We start from the raw sequence: 19,388 nt of genomic DNA on the forward strand, positions 1-19,388 counted from the left end.
GAATCACAAATGCAGAACTAAATAAAAAATGTAAAGCTGAAGATTAAAAATTGAAATAAGGCAGAGCTGAGCATAGGAGTGGAGTGGAGCTCGTAAGCTGTCCGTACACCAGGCCTCCCCTCCGCCCCTCACCTCACTCTTGCCACCTGCCCTCCCTCCAGCCGGTCAGCAGCCCAGAACACCTTCCACCATGGCCACCTCATGCAGTTCCCACTTGAACAAAGGTGTCAAGCAGATGCACATGGCTCTGCCTCAGGGCGACAAAGTCCGTGCCATGTATATCTGGATCGATGGCACTGGAGAAGGGCTCCGATGCAAAACCCGAACGCCCAGTGTGTGGAAGAGTGGTATTTGGACGGCTCCAGCACTTTCCAGTCTGAAGGCTCCAACAGTGACATGCATCTCGTCCCTGTTGCCATGTTCCGGGACCCGTTCCGCAGGCACCTCAACAAGCTGGTGTTCTGTGAAGTCTTTATGGACAACCGAAAGCCTGCAGAGACCAACCTGTAGGCACACCTGTGAACGGATTATGGACATGGTGATCAGTCAACACCCCTGGTTTGGAATGGAGCAGGAGTACACCCTCCTGCGGACAGATGGGCACCCCTTTGGTTGGCCTTCCAATGGCTTTCCTGGACCCCAAGGTCCGTATTGTTGCCGTGTGGGGGCAGACAAAGCCTAGGGCAGGGACGTTGTGGAGGCTCCCTACCAGGCCTGCTTGTATGCTGGTCTCAAGATTGGCAGGACGAATGCCAAGGTCATGCCTGCCCAGTGGGAGTTCCAGATAGGGCCCTGTGAAGGAATGGGCATGGGGGATCATCTCTGGGTGGCCCGCTTCATCCTGCACCGTGTGTGTGAAGACTTGGGAGTGATAGGAACCTTCGATCCTAAGACCTAAGCCCATCCCTGGGAACTGGAATGGTGCAGGCTGTCATACCAACTTCAGCACCCAGGCCATGTGGGAAGAGAATGGTCTGAAGTACATTGAGGAGTCCATCGAGGCTAAGCAAGCGGCACCAATACCACGTCCACGCCTACAACCCCAAAGGGGGCCTGGACAACGCCCCGCGCCTCACGGGATCCCAGGAAACCTCCATCAAGGACTTTTCCGCGTGGCCAAGCAAGGCGCCAGCATCCGCATTCCTCGGATTGCAGGCCAGGAGAAGACGGGTTACTTTGAAGGCCGCCGCCCCTCCGCCAACTGTGACCCATTCGCGGTGACAGATGCGTGTCTTCTCCACGAGACCAGCGAGGAGCCCTTCCAATATAAAACTAAGCGGACCAGACCTCCAGGCGTCAAGCCAGCTCTTCACCCCACACCCATGTTTCCCCCTCTCCCACTAGTTCCTACTAGCGGTAACTCAGAAGACAAGAATATCAAGGTCATTTATATTCGTTGTGCCCAATAAAAAAAAATTAGGAAATCAGCTTTTAGATGGGTTTTAATGACCTATAGAGAAACCACAGAATGTAGAGAGAAATGAAGCCTGAGTTATAAAACGATTTCAAGAGTTCAATTGGAACATACAGAGCTGGACACATTTAATACTCAAATGGTCTCAATGGATAGGTAAATGAATATAGGACAGCGTACCCCCCAAAACACAATTGCGCTGGTGGAATGGAGATTTCATAGTGTGCATCGAGCAGCTCACTCTGAGTTAGTACACCCTATGGTGTCGCTAAGAAAAGTTCCCTCTGGTCACAGTGAATTTCTTCATAAAATCAGTTTTCCTCCTTTGTGATGGCCGGTTTAAGTGAACAACATGAGACACTAAAATTTTGTTTCCTGCTTGGGATAAATGCTGCAGCAACTCTTATGATGTTGAACATAGCTTGCAAGGACAGTGCTATTTTAAAAAGTGTACAAGTGATTTTCTCCTTTTAAAAATGGCGAAATGTTGAAGACAAACCTCGTTCTGGATGTCCATCAACTTTCTGGATGGATGAAAATGTTTACTCAGTGCATTTGGAGTTTGTTCCACCAGGTCAGACTGTTAATCAAGCTTTCTATTTAGAGGTTCTGAACAGATTGCCTGCTTTGTGGCAGATAGAGGACTGGTTTTGCCATCACAATGCACCTGCTCATACAGCCATCTCAGTGCACCAGTGTTTGGCAAACAACAGCATGCCTCTTACCCCGCACACCTTACTCACAGGAACTTGCTCCCTGCGACTTCTGTTTCCACGGATACAGAGGGACAGAAAGGGCAGAGATTTGAGGACTTAAAAGAGAAGAAAAAACGAGGGAGGTGCTGTGAGCTATCCAGAGTAGTTTGAAAAATGTTTCCAAGAATGGAATCGCAGATTTGACAAACGTATTAAGTGTCATGGAGAGTACGTTGAAGGTGATGATTGTTTTGTCGTTTTTGTTGTTTGTAGTACCCCCTCATACGCCTTGGGAATATTAGAGAAATGACTGGCCTGGAAACAGAGTTAGGATTCATGAATATGTAATTCAAGCGCCTCAAGAATGTGACTTCAATTTTAATAGGAACTAGGGTAGTGAGACATAAAACTGGGTGTGAAAAAGTTCATGAAAATATCCCAATATCTTTTCATCCCATTTCCCCACAAACTTTGTGAAGCTCCTTAGATTAGGACTGAGAGCTTGAGATCTAGTGCTGCTAACCAATGGCAAAAAAAAAAAAAAATTCTGGCAGCTTCTCCCTGCCAAAATGACACCCAGGAGCATTTGTCTGAAACAGATGTCAGACTTCTTAAAGGCAGGGATGTTACCGCCATTATGTTTATCACCTGATAGTCTCAGCAATCACTGTCAATGATAATAATTAGCAGCGACTGTTCATAGCAGCCCATCACCACATGCGTCATCATGCGTTTCTCCTCAGGGTATCTTTAGCTTCTTAAGATGCTGGAGTGCTTAACTAGAGCAATTTTTTTTTTTTAACTAGAGCAATTTTATGGAATTGGCATGAACTAATGAAGAAAATGAGTTAATTTGAACTTGAAGGCATGTACCTAGTACATATACGTAAGTTAGCTGTCCCATACTTCTCCTTAAGTTCAATGTTGGATTCTTGGCACAGTGTTCTTTTAATGTTGCTAAACAGAGACCTTTCATAAGCTCCCAGAACTGTCAGCGCTGCAGTCCTGGGAGAACGGGGGATAAACTACCCATGACCGAAACTTGCACACTGTTGCGAAAACATAGCCCTCCATCAGAGCCACTCCCAGTCTTTTAATCTGCTGATGCCATGTGAGTTTTTCACAGAAACACTAGACCACAAAATAATTACACGAGGAAATACAGTACTCTGCTATGTCCAGCACCAAGGAAAGGTGTATTTTATAGTACCAATAGGGGTCTGAATAAGTATATGAAGTTTTAACGTTCTTGTAATATTATGAGCAAAGGATAATTGTGATATGAGAGTTCATATAAGCAGTTCTAATTTTGTAACAGACACAACCCACCCCTACCGGCCAAACCTTGGCTATTTTAAATGTTGAATTAGATCACATTTTAAATTTAAGTATCTGGGGTTGGAGGAGATAGTGGTGTAGTAGGCTATGCATTGAAGATGCAAACTGCAGGATCAGCAGTTCGAATCTCTGAATCTCTATAGTCACTCTGTGGGAGAAAGATGAGGCTCTTCTTCCTGTAAAGATCTCAAGTCTTGAAACTCAAAGGGGCAGTTCTATTTGGCCCTAGAGGGCCACTGAATTAGAACTACTCAATGGCAAGGAGTGAGATTGGGTGTAGAGGAGGATGCCACAAGAAAGACACACCATAATTTTGAGAGATTAACTCTAAGAGTGATTGTGTCTTTCAAATTACTTATCTCCAGAGCACACATATTACTTTTATCCCTTCTGTACCATCAAGAATACCATCAGCTCACATTTACCTTCTGAGGTTAACACCACTCCCCCCGGGTGTCAGTGAGTGTTATATTTTAATGACTAAACAAGTGCTAGGTAAGAGTCAAATTCTGCGTGTTTTCCATTTGCCCAATGTCATGGTACAGAAGAGAAAACAAGAATACAACTGCAGTTATCACATATAATTCCTCTTTGCACCCATTCTATAAATAAAAGACAATTTACAGATGCTTCCAGAAAGATCTCATTATAGCCTAGTTTGATCTCTGTAAAATACCCTCCTGGGCAGAAATACAGTAGTACTCTTGGATGTAAGATCTCTCAAAGTAAAAATCTATTTCTTCGTTTATTCCTATCTAGAAAGAGATTGATTGTGGTCACCAGTTAGTACTTTCAAGGCTTACATAGTAGAAAAATGTTTATTCCTAACTCTATACAATTATTTTGTGTAGGAAGTTTATGCTTTGCAGTCAATTTAAGATAAACAGAAGGGATGTTAGAAGTACAGTGGTTAAGAGTGCGGGTTCTGCAACTAGACAGATACAGGTTGTCTCTGCCACTAAGCAAATGAAGTAGTAACAAGCTATATCCCGCATGATATATCTATCCCGTATGATCATCATATAAAGTGCTTAACACTAGGTCGCTATTGAGTCACTAGGAAACCATGAGTTTTAGGTACACGTTTTAATTACTGGTCTACTATAATTAAATGCAAGTAATCAGAATATTGTGGGACCCAACAAACAAGAACCCCACTTCATGGCAGCCTGATTGTAATTCATAGCAACCCCGCACAGGTTTTCCAAGGCTGTAAATCTTTACTGGAATAGAAAGCCTCATTTTTCTATTGCAAAGTGTAAGGCGGCTTTGTACTGACTTGGCAAGTAGCAGCTCCACTAAGCTAATATTGCTTAATCTTCACATGCAGGTCACCTGTACACTTTGCTCACTCCATCTTAGAAAACAAACTCTCAGGTAATTATAGATTTATTTGAACATTTGACTATTAATGGTGTTGCAAATGTGTACATTTAAAGTCTTGCTCCCAAGATACGGTCCAGCTTGTTGACAGCAGTTATTAGGTGCCACTGAGTCATTTCCAACTCTCGGAAACCTCAGTACCATAGAATGAACCGATGCCCAGACCTGCGTCATCCTTGCAACTGTTTGAGACCATTGTTGCAGCCACGATCAGTACATCTTGTTGAGGGTCTTCATCTTTTTTGCTACCTTTCTACTTTATGATACACCATGGCCCTTTCTAGGGACAGTCCCTCCTGATAACATGTTCAAAGTCCTGAGGCAGTCTCACCATCCTTGCTTTTAAGAAGCATTCTGGCTGTATTTCTTACAAGTCAGATTATCCTTTTAGCAGGCCATGGTCTTTTAAATAACTTTTCATCACAATTCAAATGCACCAATCTTTCTGGGTTCTTCCTAATTCATACATTTCATACATGTAAGGCCATTGAAAATACCAAGGTTTGGGTTAGGCACACCTTGGTCCTCAAAGTTCCATCCTTGCTCTTCAATACTTTAAAGAGGCCTTGTGCAAATTTGCCCAATGCAATACCTCCTTTATTTCTTGACTGCTGCTTCTATAAGCACTAATTATGGATCCAAGCAAGATTAAGTCCTTGAGTTTTGCAATAGGGTTTGGGTTGAGTTTATCCACTAAATTATCAACACAGTGATTAATTTCTGTTAAGAGAAATTATAGCCGATCTGAATTGCCTTTCATTCTGCTTTTATATATTAACTATTTTTACATGAACAATCCTTTTATTAAAAACGATAATTTAAAAGACAAAAGATACTTGACTCTAAAGTTCTTATCAATAGTTCTACATGTAAATTTGTAAGAAATCAGTGACTTTAACTGAACCATTAATGCTTTTCATGGAGAAGGGAGAACATTATTTGCAAACAACCTTTAGCTTGAAAGGTGAAAAAGAAAATCTCATGCCCTCTTGTGGCCAATACTTTTATAGCTGTGTGCCTTTTCATTGAAATTGTAAACCAAAATAATACCAAGATACTATTTTATTGTAATCCCTCACACTATTATTACTAATCTCAGAATAACCATTAGTAGAGTTTAGGGGTTATCTCCTCAGCCCTCTGAGTCTCTGTGTGGTGCCAATTCTTAACGTACTCTGGTATTGTAACGCCCTGCTATGGTTTGTCCATGGTAGTTCCCTGCATGGATGAATAACATTTACTTAACTGCCCGTCTATTAATAGCGATTTGTGTTTTGAGTATTTTGCCATCTGAAACAATGTTGGAATGAAATTTTTCAGAGGGTGATCTAACAAAAATTTCTGGTCCAAAAATACGCACATTAAAATTTTAAGTATCAAACGATGTTATACCCTTTTAAACGGCTCTGTACACTGTCATTCACATTACTGTCTTGTAATTATGCTTTTAATTTGCCTTTAATTACAATTGACATTGATAACTTTACAGATATTTGTTTGCTGTGACAGTAAAATTGTATGTAGGCATTATTAAACTTCTCTCTCAGATAGATGCTTAGCATATTTCCTGAATGTTCATATTATATATAGCTTTTTTCAATCAATGGATGGCTGTTTAAGTAATAATGTTATTTCCATGTCTTACAAAATTTATACAAGTGATCCATGACTATACTTGTTTTTCCTGTAAGTCATTTCTATAACTAGCTCTTCTTTTTTCAGGGTAGAAACAAACAACTAAATGCAATACTTTTAATTTATGCTGATTATTTGATAACCACCAGCCACCCTTAAATGCTTTGATTTGTTTGCTACAAGTCCTAATAATGAGTTTTCATTGTAATCTATATCTTAGCGAATGTCGAAGATGAACTACAATGCTATTAATTTGGGAGGTAGTGAGGCTGTGTGCAGGGAATCAAGTACACACATTTTAAAGGAAATGCATGAGCAATTACTATTGTGCTTACGTGCCAACATCCCACTGTGATGAAGCGAAGCCCTAAAGCTCATTTTATAATACAGGGTGGTGTGTCCCCAAGATACTCACAGCACTACTGACTAACACACTAAAATACAGATTACAGAAGTTACATGGAAAAATTTGGCAGGAGCACTAACATCTCATGCTGAATCACCAAGTATGTGATAACGAAAAAACAAAAAATTAGAGCCGATCATAAAGGCAACATTATTAATAATAGATATTGTACAAATTAAAATACATTAAATTACATAATTTCACACATAATTATTTTTGTGTGGTTTTCCCCCCATGACTAATCATTGGTGAAGTTGTTCCTGTAAAGATTTGGAGTCTTTTATATGTCTATATGGTTTCATGCCTTTATACAATTTCCTGGATATAGTTATGCATGTATTTTCCCTTTTACTTTGGCCTCCAGAATGAATTGGTTCTTGTGAAGGTGCTATGTGTGGAATGCTTCCAAAGTAGTCAATTCTTTCCGAGTATCTGTTATAAATTGAATTGCCTCCTCAAAAAAGAACAGTTGAAGTCCTTAAAAAAAAGGTGTTTTTTTTCCTGTAATATAAGGTGCAAAGAATGGTCTGGTGTGTGCCAAAAAGAGTGCTTCCTTTCTTGGCAATATAGCTATTAGGTTTCTGAATTCTCATCTACTCTTTACTTACAGAACTCACAAACCCTAAGAATGCAATTTGTTGACCATGATAATTATACTCAACATGACACCTTTATAGTGATTACCTACTATTCTGTCATCGTTATCACAAAACTGTGTGGTCTCTAAGTATGTGAGGACACTGACTATCAAAAAGAGGTTATGCACATACATGTTCATTGTAGCCCTATTCACACACAATAGCAAAAACAGAGAAACAACTTAAGTGCCAATCAACAGATGAATTATACTAGCACATCCACATGCAATGTTAAAGAACAATAAAGGATTTGTAAAGCATCTCACAAGATGGATGAACCTGGAGGACATAATGAAGGAAATTAATCACTAAAGGACAAATACCATACGAGACCACTATTACAAAGAGTCAAGAAAATGTTTCACACAGAAACAGATGGTTACCAGGGAATGTTGGAGGCAGGAAGGAAAAAAATCACTAGCTGGATGGCAGATGTGTTAACTGTGAAGAGAAAGAATACACAAAGTGGAGGAAGTCAGCACAACATGGCCACGGCAAAGGAAAACACTAAGAAATACAACAAAGTAAAAGACAGTAACAACAAATTTAATTACATGCAAAATCAAATCCTGGAACAACAGTAATAATGCAATATATAAAATGAACAGGTGTCAGATGGTATAAGTCACCCAAACACATATATAGGTCTGCCATGTACTTCTACATATTCGTATGTGCTGCAAATACATCCAAATATATAGAAGTACACATGGGGCAAAGTCAGGAAAATTTGTTAGCCATAACCAAAGATCTCATGGGATAGTTACTTACTGGGCTTGTGGGCTAGGGATCATAGTCTCAGGGGGACATAAAGGTCATTGGGCATGACATGTCCCTAAAGAAAATGTTCTGCATCCTACTTTATTGAATATGTCTGAGGACTTGGAAAGCCCTGAGTAACCATCTTAAGATATAACTTTGTCTCTTCCCATCTGGAACAAAGAAAAAACCAAATATTCAGGGAAAACAATTAGTAGTCCAAAGAACTAAAGGACCACAGGCTCTCCAAGGATAAATCCAGGTAATGCCCAGCTACCACTACCAACCGTGTTGACCATGATCCCAGAGTAAGAAAATTGTTTAAGATATTTACAATCTTGGTAAGATCAAACGTATTATAAAGACAGGTAAAACCCCTAAGACTATGGTCGTTATATACCCTTTAAAATTTAGAATTGACCCACCCCCATAATAGGCTGGTGACTATCCATGAGGAATATTCAACTATGTTAGACAAAAAGGCCATATTTGCCCAGCAGAAAAGCTGAATGAATGGGAATGGGGAATCAAGATAGAAGGGCTCTGACACATTGAGATTGCAATCAACCTCTCACAATAATCTATGTATACTTTGTTGAATGGGAAACTCATTTGTTTTGTAAACGTGCATCTAAACCAAAATAAAATGATCTGTTCCGCTCAGTTTGAATAGAAACCTACTATGTTTTCAGGATAAAATAGGGGAAATTAAGGTTTAAAATATATTGAAAGTTGTACATGGCTTTACAATCAAAATTGAATTTCCAAGGTAAAAAAAACTGGGTTTTCTGATGAAGTTGAAAACCCTTTAAATGCCCCAGTAAACTGAGCTGACATTTTGCTATCATTGAGCTAGATTCTTATGATTTGTATAATTTTCTGTATTCTATATTTAAGAAATTTACCCAAAAGTTAACGAGTTGCCCCCCAAAATAACAGGCAATAACAGGTAATTTTGGGATAATTAAGGTCTTCCCATGGTTTTAGACTATAACTTAAAAAGGATTTAAGTGATTAAAAAAATGTCAGTTAAAAGCTTAACTTTGGAGGGGAAAAAATCCAAACTCAGATTGTTTTGTTTTGTTTTGTAGCTGAAGTACGCTTACAGGACTGATGGGATTACAGTGGTATAAATGTGAAGAACTACTGAAGAATCCTAAGTATTCTACTGTTCGATTTTAGTATTTACTAAATACTTTAACGTATGGGAAAATGCTTTCTTACAAGGCAGAGAGAGTATAAGAACAAGAACATTTCTGCTTTATAAATGACATTAGACATGTCAGTCAAATGTAATACCAAAATTAGGAAAATCTTTAGTAACTTTGACAGTAAAGATGCTTTACTATTTTTATATTTTCAATTGCTTTCCATTAATCTTATACCTTTTTATGCATCTTTTGATATTGTACCATTTGGGGAAAACAGTTGATTTTATATATGAAAATAAGTTGAATTTTTTAAATAAAATTCTGAAATCCTTAATGTTTATTTTTTTTGCTAATTAAACATGTTGAAATGGAACAAACCTTTTGCTTTCTCCTTACCTGTTTTATGCACAGAAGAGAAACACATTGTCATGCCTCAGACTATTTTTTATTTGCAACTACATGATTTTAAGCAAGTCTTCTAAACAATAACATAAAATAGGTATCTGCGTGTATAAATAACTTACACTTTCCATAAAATAAATGCTCAAAGGTGCTAAAACAGATTGTCCACTCCTACAGTGTTATCACATTCAACAAAGTTGATGCACAATATATAAATACTCAAGTCCAATATTAAAAACTCAGGCACTTGACTAACTTTAATAAAGTTTCTCAAACTATATCAATATATCTAAAGTGCATGTATATATATATATAAGAAAAGATTATTCTCAGTAACTTCTCTATAAAAATAAGTTTGATGGTTTAGTCCACCTAACTTTACTACTATGAATATGAACTCTGAACACAGTCAAGGTTATCCTGTCTTTCAACATGACACTAACAGAATAAAAAAAAAAAAAAAAGCTAATGAGGTGCTAACATGTGAGGATTAATCCAGTGATTTCGGTCACAATGCATCCCAGGGGGAGGTACCCATGTCACTGGAATTGGGCGATAAGGTTTATTCTTCCTTCCCTGATTTGGAAAACCAAATGGAACTGGAGGTGGGTAGTGACTTTGATGACCGTTCCCTCGGTACATTCCTGGTTTTTTTCTGGGCAAAGGATGCCACATTGGAAGAGGTGGGAATATCAGCTCTGAAATCTGTTTAAAAAACAAACAAATAACCTTAAGTTAATTCAATGGAGAAAGCAATCATAGTGTATGTTACCACTGTGTCCTCCCAAATTCCAGTCATCCACCCAAAACCCAAGTAACATTCTTAAATGTTAAACTATATTATAAGAACCTCATGCAATAAGCAATACATTACTATGTGAAAATATGCACGGGATCATATACACATTCAACAATTTTATACAAGTACAGCACAATGGAACTGGTTAGTCTTCATGCTGTTACCATTCTCACTGTCCCTCTCCACATTACTTCACCACCACCGATTCATACTCACTACCCAATACACTACCCACTGATATTTTAGTTAAAGCTGTCAGTTTAGGAACCTGGTGGCACAAAAGATTACACATTTGGCTGCTAATGATAAAATTAGTGGTTCAAACCCATGAGTTTGAACCGTGGGAAACAAGTAAGGCTGCCTGGTTCTGTACAGTAAAAATTTCTTCTGTATTTGACTTATTAAAATTGAATTACCTTCTCTGAGGCAAGAAATACTCATCAATTTTTTATATAGCTTCCTGTATTTAACTGTATATGCACACTTTTATACACACGTTCTGTATATTGCTCTTTGTGCTTTATAACCATATATTTTTCAGACATTCATATTAATTAAGACCTTCACCTCATTCTTGTTTTACAGTTACATAGTATTACCATGACCATACCATATTTAAATTAACTAGTCACCTATTAATGGGACATTTAAGTTGCTTTCAAGTCTTGCTATAAAACTAGTGCAGTAAAAACCCAAACAAATGCAAAAGCACAATATTAAAATAAAGTTAGCGCAATTAATTCTTGATGACTTACAATAATGGGAACAATACAGAATTTTAGATCACACTACTGACTTATATATCAAGATAATAGCAAAATAAAGTTTTATTTTCTATATTGAAATGCAGAGGAGACTTGGTGGCATCGTGGTTACACACTGGGCTGCTAACTACAAAGTCCGCATTTGGAAACTACTAATGGCTTCGAGGGAGACAGCCTTCTACTCTTATAAAGAGTTAGTCTCAGAAGCTCAGAGGGGCAGTTCTACCCTGTCCTGTGGGTTGCTATGAGTCACCTTTGACTTGATGGCAGTAGAGGTCAGTTGCTGATGTTTAAGTGCTGGGAAGCTTCTTAAATGGCCAGAGAGCAGATAGAAAGCCATTTTCTAGTTAACCTTACACCCCACAGGCAACCACTGTTTTGTAACGAGAACAGTTCCCCATTATTGAGCTTCATGTAAAATGATTCACTTTCCATGTATGCTTTTGTGCCTGCCTCTTTTCTGTTAAACCTAATGTTTATATGGTTCTTCTACAGTGTGTTGGTCACAAGTTTTTTTCTGTTTTATTGACAAGTATTAGTATACTGTATAAATATATCACAATCTGTTTATCCATTCAGCTTAATGGGCATTTTACTTGTTTCTAGTTTATTATTATGAATACAGCTGTTCTAAACAGTCCATTAGAAGGCTTTCTAGACATCTTTTTATTTCTCTTGGTAAGAATTTAGAAATGGAACTGCTGGGACTTCCAGTAAGATGGTAGACTCACTTAACTCACTGCCACTGAGTCACTGCTGACTCACAGCAACCCCTCTCTGAGGCTGTAACTGTTTATGGAGGAGAAAGCCCAATCTTTGTCCTGCAGAACTACTGATGGTTTCAAACTGCCAACCATGTGGATTGCAGCCCAACGCGTAACCAGTACACCGCCAAGGCTTCCAGATGTTGGATTATGCAGACTAGACAGACACATTATACAGACCCTCTACCAAAAGACCAGAAAGACACAGGTCATAATCCTGGAAACCTCGGCTTCACAGGAAGGACAAAGCAGTAGATGTCACTGAAGAAAAACTGTTAAAAGCAGTTAATTGTTTACACACTCAAACTCTACTAAGTTCATCAAGAGACATGTGGCGAGAGCCTAAGAATATACCAACATAACAAGGTCAACTGAATACAAATAAAACACCCTATTATGTTAGAAACAAAAGGCAATTTCAATTCAGTTAAAAAACAAGGCAGAATTGCGGCAAAACCAAGTGACCAAAGCACAGAGCCAGAAGACTTTCTGAGGATGAAATAGCATTGAAACTACCTGAAATGGAATTCAAAAAAATTCTGCAACATGTCAATAAGAAAAAAAAAGAAATGACCCAATTAAAAAGGGCACACGACAGGAACTGACAGTTCACTAGAAATTACACTTAAATGGCTAACACATGAAAAAATGTTCCATGATCGCTTGTCATCCAGGAGATGCAAACCAAAACAACGATAACACCTTATACTAGTGGTTCTCAACCTTCCCAATGCCATGACCCTTTAATACAATTCCTTATGTTGTGGTGCCCCCCAAGCATAAAATTATTTTCATTGCTATTTCATAACTAATTTTGCTATTGTTATGAATCGGGCAACCCCTGTGAAAGGGCTATTTGACCCCCAAGGGGGTTGTGACCCCCAGGTTGCGAACCGCTGCCTTATACCCACAATGAAAGTCCAATTCAAAAAGCAGTACACAACAAAGCAGGTATGGAGATATTGGACCTCTTGCACACTGCCAGAAAAGAAATCCCTTATAACTAAGGTTTATACTCCAACGTATTAAGAGACATACAACATATACTCCCTCGCGTTCATCAAGGCACAGTTCACATAGTAAGAAGCCTGAAACAGCCCAAATGCCCAATAGTAGAAGAATGGATAAAGAAACTGGTACACATACACAATGGAATCCCTAAAAATTTGATGAAACTACAAAACATCTTATGACATAGATAGACCTGGAAACCATTATTGAGCTAAGTTAGTCAATCGCATATGGTCAAATGCTGTATGACACACTACCACAGGGATAAACACCAATGCATGTATCCTCAGGTCAGCCATGTAATCTAATCCAGTCTCACAAGCAATGAGGTGTTGTGCCTGCCTAATGATCCTTATACTGCCTCCTTACTTACACACCTTTAAAATCACTTTAACAAAGGACTCATTTCCCTTTGGTGGGGGCATGGTGAAAAGTTAACAGCTCCTGCCACAAAATTGTTACTGTCATCCCAAATCAATTGGCACTCCTGCAAGGTTGATATGAACCTTATGGAAATTCAAGTCCTGAAGTGGGGTGAGCTGGGGGAACCTGTCTCAGAGAAAGTGGTTTCACTTGTTAGTGGGCAAATCAAGTGGTCAACTTGTCATTGGGAAAAACACATAATATTACTTATATGAATCCCCCCCACCTTCCAATGGGAGAATACATCTAGTATTATGTTCCTAATGGAGCACTTTTGACAGCTTCTACCCAGATGTTAGTGATCCAGGCTTCATGGTGGAGGCAACCAGGAATATAGACTTTTTCCTTCTGTTCCATACAATCTGATCTGGAGACCCCACAAAGTGAACTATCTTAAACACACCTGTAGAAGATTAAAGGAATTGAATTACTCTCTTGAAATTAAGACTGAAACGCTCGAGTGTCTGAGAAGAGACTACTTATTCTAGGTTCAAATCTCTTTCTTTGAGGGTGTTCAATAAATGGCAACTCAAAACTATGATGTTATTTGTTATTTTCAAATTCTGCTTTGTTACGTGTCTTAGTTCAGGGGCATAGTTCTCCCTTTGTTAATGAGCGTTGAGTTATGTCAATCTACAACTCTCATTGTTTATGTTAATAAGGTCCTGTCACAAGTTTTAAATCTTCCCAAGCAACAATCCATGTATTTTAACCTAAAAAGCGGTCATATACACATATACTGTCCTTGGTTAAATAGTAATGTCTCGTCTCTAAAGTGGACCAGAGACATATATGTCATAGATATGTAAATGTATTTTGAGCTTGTACTTAATCATAGCCTTAATTTAAGAACAAGTAGTTTTATTTTAATGGTTTTATTGGCATATAATTCACCCATCATACAATTCAAAAACAGAACAATTCGTTCTTATGACATGACCCTCCAAATTTGAAACTGGCCTTCATGAAGAGGTCTCTGAAGATATGGGTGCTATAGCAGAGTGTGAAGAAACCAGATGGTGCGTGGCTATCAAAAAGAATAGCATCTGGGGTCTTAACAGGATTGTCTTAAAACAAGCCACCATCTAAGTGAAGTGTCAGCTATGTACACAGAGAAGATGCACACCAATCTGTGTGAGTCAAGAATTGTAAATTATAAAATCCAATACCAGAGGAGGGATTTGTATACGACCTTAAATTCTGAGCACCTGGTTTGCAAAAGGGCAAGGATGACAGTGAAATGTCAAAATCCATTTGCAAGGCCCTCCACATGGATTAAGCCTCTGGTGAATCCCATACGACAACAGACTAGGCATGTACATAGTCTCACTATCACATAGAATGCCCTAGAAAATGGGTTGTTGCAGATTAAGTTAAAATTGGTTCTAATTTTATAACTTTCTGCTTTTTGATTGAGGTTCTTGTTTTATTTTGTTACTGTTATTGGAGTTATTTTTTTTAAAACAAATACATTAAATTTTTATTTGCCTGGAAAAAATAACACTTGCAAGCAGTAATCTTATAATTCATTTTCCTTCTGGACAAATGTTAACTACTTTAAATAAATTATAATTTTTAAAAATTAAATACTTTTATTGGGGGCTCTTACATCTCCTTTATCACATCCATACATTCATCCATTGTATCAAGCATATTTGCTGCCATCATCATTTTCAAAGAATTCTCTTCCTACTTGAGCCCGATATCAGCTCATTTCTTCCCCCTCCTTCCCTCACGAACTCTTGATAAATTATAGATTATTACTTTCATACCTTCTATCATCCTCCATTGCCCCTCACCCACTTTTCCGTTGTTCATCCCCTTGGGTTATAGATTGATCCTTGTGATCGAATCCCCCTTTCTCCCTCCACCCTCCCCTAATCTTCCTGGGATCTCTACTCTCATTGTTGGCCCTGATGGTTTATCTATCCTGGATCCCCTGTGTTGCCGGCTCTTATCAGTGTGAGTGTTCTGGTCTAATCCAATTTGTAAGGTAGAATTGATGACATAATAGTGGGGGGAAGGAAGCACCAAAGAACTAGAGGTAAGTTGTGTGTTTCATCGGTCTATACTGCACCCTGACTGGCTCATCTCTTCCTTGTGACCCCTCTGTGAGAGGATATCCAATTGTCTACAGATGGGCATTGGGTCTCCACTCCATGCAACCCCATTCACATTGGGTATGATTTTGTTGTGGGTCTTAGATGCCTAATACCTGATCCCATGGCGTTATTTTTATATCGTTTTCTTTATATGGAATGTGGGATAGGTAAATTTGTAGAGACAATAATTAGATTAATAGTTTCTTAATGTTATAGCAAGGGAAGTTGGGGGAAATGACATGCTCCTAAATGTAGTAATGCTCTAAAATCTAAGAAAATGTTCTTGAATGTGGTAATGTTGATTGTACTACCTTTTTAATATGTTTAAACACTGAATTGTATAATATGTAAATTAGATAATCAGTTTAATTTTTAATTAAAGAAAATATCCAATGAAAGCCTAAAAGTTATGTAGGCCACCACCAATAGGAATACGTCTATAACATTAGAATTGTGGAAACAACCCCTAAGAAACAGAAAAATTTTTTTGATGAGTTATTGGATGGAAACTACTCTAATACCATAACACACAAGAAGACAAGCATTCAAAAAAGTGAATGAACTATAAAGAGTAGATCGCAAATGAAAATCACCAAAACATATCACAATCAAATTTTATAAAACCAAAGACAAGAAAAGAATCTTGAGAGCACTTTGTGAAAAAATGAAAGTTACCAACAAAGGAGAACAGCAACAAGAAAACTAAATTCTGATTTCTAACAGGAACTATGTTGGCAAGGTGGCAATAGGATAACATAAAACTTTGAAAGAAAAAAAAATGCTAACAAAGAATCATATACCCAACAAAATCATCCCTCAAATATAACAATAAAATTAGAGCATTTCCAAATAAGCAGAAATTAAAGGAATCTGTAAAATCTACACCAACCTTATAAGTACTTAGAGGAAGTTCTTCACAAAGAGAACCATTAACTGCAGACACCACTGCAGGTATACCTGACTATACCACCTAGAAATATCCCAAGTAAAACAAATCCAAAAGGCTGAAAATAACGAAATGCACAAAGACCTGAAGCTAGTAATTTAAAAGGGAATGACATAATTACCATTTCTTATGCTGAAGGAACTAGAGAGAAAATAAAAGTCTCAAGTTACAGTTCTGAAGGATTCCATGGGTGAAATATTGAATGGTCCAGGAATCATCAAAAGATGGAAGAAATATAGTCATCAAAGCAAAACAAATTGGGTGACATTCAACCATTTGAGGAGGCAGCATATGATCAAGAACCACCAGTGCTGAAGGAAGTACAAGCTCCACTGAGGAGACTAGTGAAAACAAGACTCCCCAAATTGACAAATACCAATTGAGACTTCAATTGCAATATTTCAGCAGGTGGAAACAAACACATACACTTCTTGTCTATCCCAGTAACTGGAAGACAGCTACATGGCTAACTGATTGAAAGAGATCTACATTTCTGCCCACTCAAAAGGTAGTCAAATGTAATAATTATAAAAAAATTTTAAAAAATAATTAATTGTGCTCATAAGAAACCTATGCATAGATAAAAAAAATAATCATTTTAATAGAACAAGAGGACCCTGAAAGGGTTGTGGTAAATTGTATATTTTTACTTAAGTAACTCAATCTGAATGCTGAGCTAATAATCCAAGAAGCTGGATTTTATGAAGAACATAGCAACAAGAAGGGAGAAAGGCTTACTAACAATCCGTGATATGTAGATGCCACAACTTTATTTATGGAAAGTGAAGACAACTTTGAACACTTACTGATGAAAAATGGTAACTTTCAGCATGTATTAAGCCCCAAAGTGAAGGAGACAAAAGCCCTCACAACTAGACCCATAAGCAGTGAAGAGACTGAAGTTACTATGGTTTTTATTCTAAGTTGATCAACAATCAACACTTATAAACGTGGCAATCAAGAAATCAAACCCTGAGCAAATCTGTAACAAACAACCTTCTAAAACTGTTAAAAAGCAAGCATGTCACTTTGAGGATAAGGTGTGCTTGACTGAAGTCGGGGTATTTTTAATTGCCTCATATGCTTGCAAAATTGTGACAATAAAAGAGGAAAGCTGAAGAATATAAATGCATTCAAATTTATGGTGTTGGTGAAGAATACGGAATATACTGTGAACTGCCATTTTAATCAGACTTCCGAGAAGTACATCCAGAATGTTCTTTAGAGAGGCTAGTGAGACTTCTGACTTATTTTGGACATATCTGTCATTTGGAGAGAACAACTGAAGAAATACTTTAAAGTTAACAAAGCAAAAGTTCAGTCAAAACCCTCAATGAGATGGATTAATCGTGCCTGCAAAAATTACACGAATGTAGCAAGGACTATGAGACTATGCAGGAGCAGACAAAAACTGCTTTGACAACACTGAACAACATCATGTGTAGAACAAGCCTCAACGCAAAGCATCTCTTTAAAATTTTCTGACTTTAAAAATATATATTTTATTGTAATTTTGGTGAACATTTACACAGGTTGAGATTCTTTTAAAGGCATTAAATGCTTTTGGCATGTCAGGTCTAAGAAAATAAATGACTAATTCTGTAAATGCATGCACAGTGGGTATATGAATTTTCAACCATTAAAGCAGAAGGAAACAGTAAAAATTAACTAAAATATAATTCAACATGGTTTTTCTCTAATCACGAAAAAAAGTGGGATGGACCAAAAATCCAGAAATCTTAAGAACCACCTAAAAACTGAGCGTTCACATTTGAATTCAAGAATTTTAAAACATAAAAAATGTTTTCTCATGCCTTTTCTATACACTATCACATTTTTTGGGAAAAATATTCACTAGAACTACTGTGTAGTCCAGATCTTCAATAAAGTGACCCAAGATGTCTACTTACATGCCAGAGATCGATAGTATGGAAAAGCATGAAGTGCAATCTAGAATCCCCAGCAACATGAGCGGGGCTTCCTGAAGTAACCCTGCTCATGTTCTTCAATGTGTAGTCACTTGGTTACCTGGTACACAGGGCTAGGAGTTGCAGTCTCTGTACTGGGTTTCACTTCCTTACTGGTATCTTCATCTGAAGAAGACGATCCCGAATGATAATCGGAAGTAACCTTATCAAGAGCCCGGGTAACTTTCTTGGAGATCTCGTCCTTGTTCTCATCCTCATGTTCAAAGCTGGCAACAATGAAGGCATTGTTTTTTTCCCCGTATCTAAGAATAAAGTAAAATCCTTAATAAACCTTGAAGTCACGTTTAAAAAGCAAGAAATGCTTATAACAACAACCAAACAGGTCTGGACATGCCATCAGACTGATGCGAAGTAGGAGTCCACCCCAAACTTGACCCTACATATTCAACATTCTAACCCCATACATGCTCCATAAATACCAGCAAACAAGCCACAATTGTCTGCAGGTGGTCTTCAAGGGTAAGCAGTAAATTCTTTTACTATGCTATTCATATATGCCTGGGTTTATTCCAAATAAAATAGGTTTAAAATGTCTTTGTAATCAGTGGACAGCCACAAACAAGTTCTCTCAGTAATACAACATAATATTCTTATTAGAGTACCTTAAAAACAAATTTTTTTTGCCATAAAAAAACAAAGCAGGTGTGGGGAGAAGGGGAAGAAAGGGGGAACTGATCATACTGATCGACATACAACACCCCCCACCAGAAAAGTGGGTGAAGGGAGACAGCAGATGGTATAAAATATATAAATAAAAATTATTTACAAAT

At 37.9% G+C, this 19,388-nt stretch overlaps 2 protein-coding genes and 1 pseudogene across 2 annotated transcripts in view; 2 read left to right on the top strand and 1 right to left on the bottom strand.

Moving 5' to 3' along the window:
- CXADR (CXADR Ig-like cell adhesion molecule) overlaps positions 1-9,730 on the top strand; it is a 75,201-nt gene extending 65,471 nt beyond the window's left edge. Inside the window, exon 9 of the mRNA XM_045284513.1 lies at positions 9,360-9,730. Within this exon, the coding sequence (XP_045140448.1) occupies positions 9,360-9,401 (42 nt within the window). The 3' untranslated portion in view covers positions 9,402-9,730. The remainder of the gene's footprint in view (positions 1-9,359) is intronic.
- On the top strand, positions 191-1,409 carry LOC101645553 (annotated as a pseudogene).
- Positions 9,731-9,848: 118 nt separating the features above from the next.
- Positions 9,849-19,388, bottom strand: part of BTG3 (BTG anti-proliferation factor 3) — a 24,693-nt gene continuing 15,153 nt past the window's right edge. The window contains exons 3-4 of the mRNA XM_004711309.3: positions 18,659-18,860; positions 9,849-10,526 (exon numbers count right to left, since the gene is read on the bottom strand). Coding sequence (XP_004711366.1) covers positions 10,287-10,526; positions 18,659-18,860 — 442 coding nt within the window. The 3' untranslated portion in view covers positions 9,849-10,286. The remainder of the gene's footprint in view (positions 10,527-18,658; positions 18,861-19,388) is intronic.

This window comes from Echinops telfairi, unplaced genomic scaffold, assembly GCF_000313985.2.
Source record: "Echinops telfairi isolate 266 unplaced genomic scaffold, ASM31398v2 ScPeMD7_7469;HRSCAF=8507_0, whole genome shotgun sequence".
NCBI classification, from domain to species: Eukaryota; Metazoa; Chordata; class Mammalia; order Afrosoricida; family Tenrecidae; genus Echinops; species Echinops telfairi.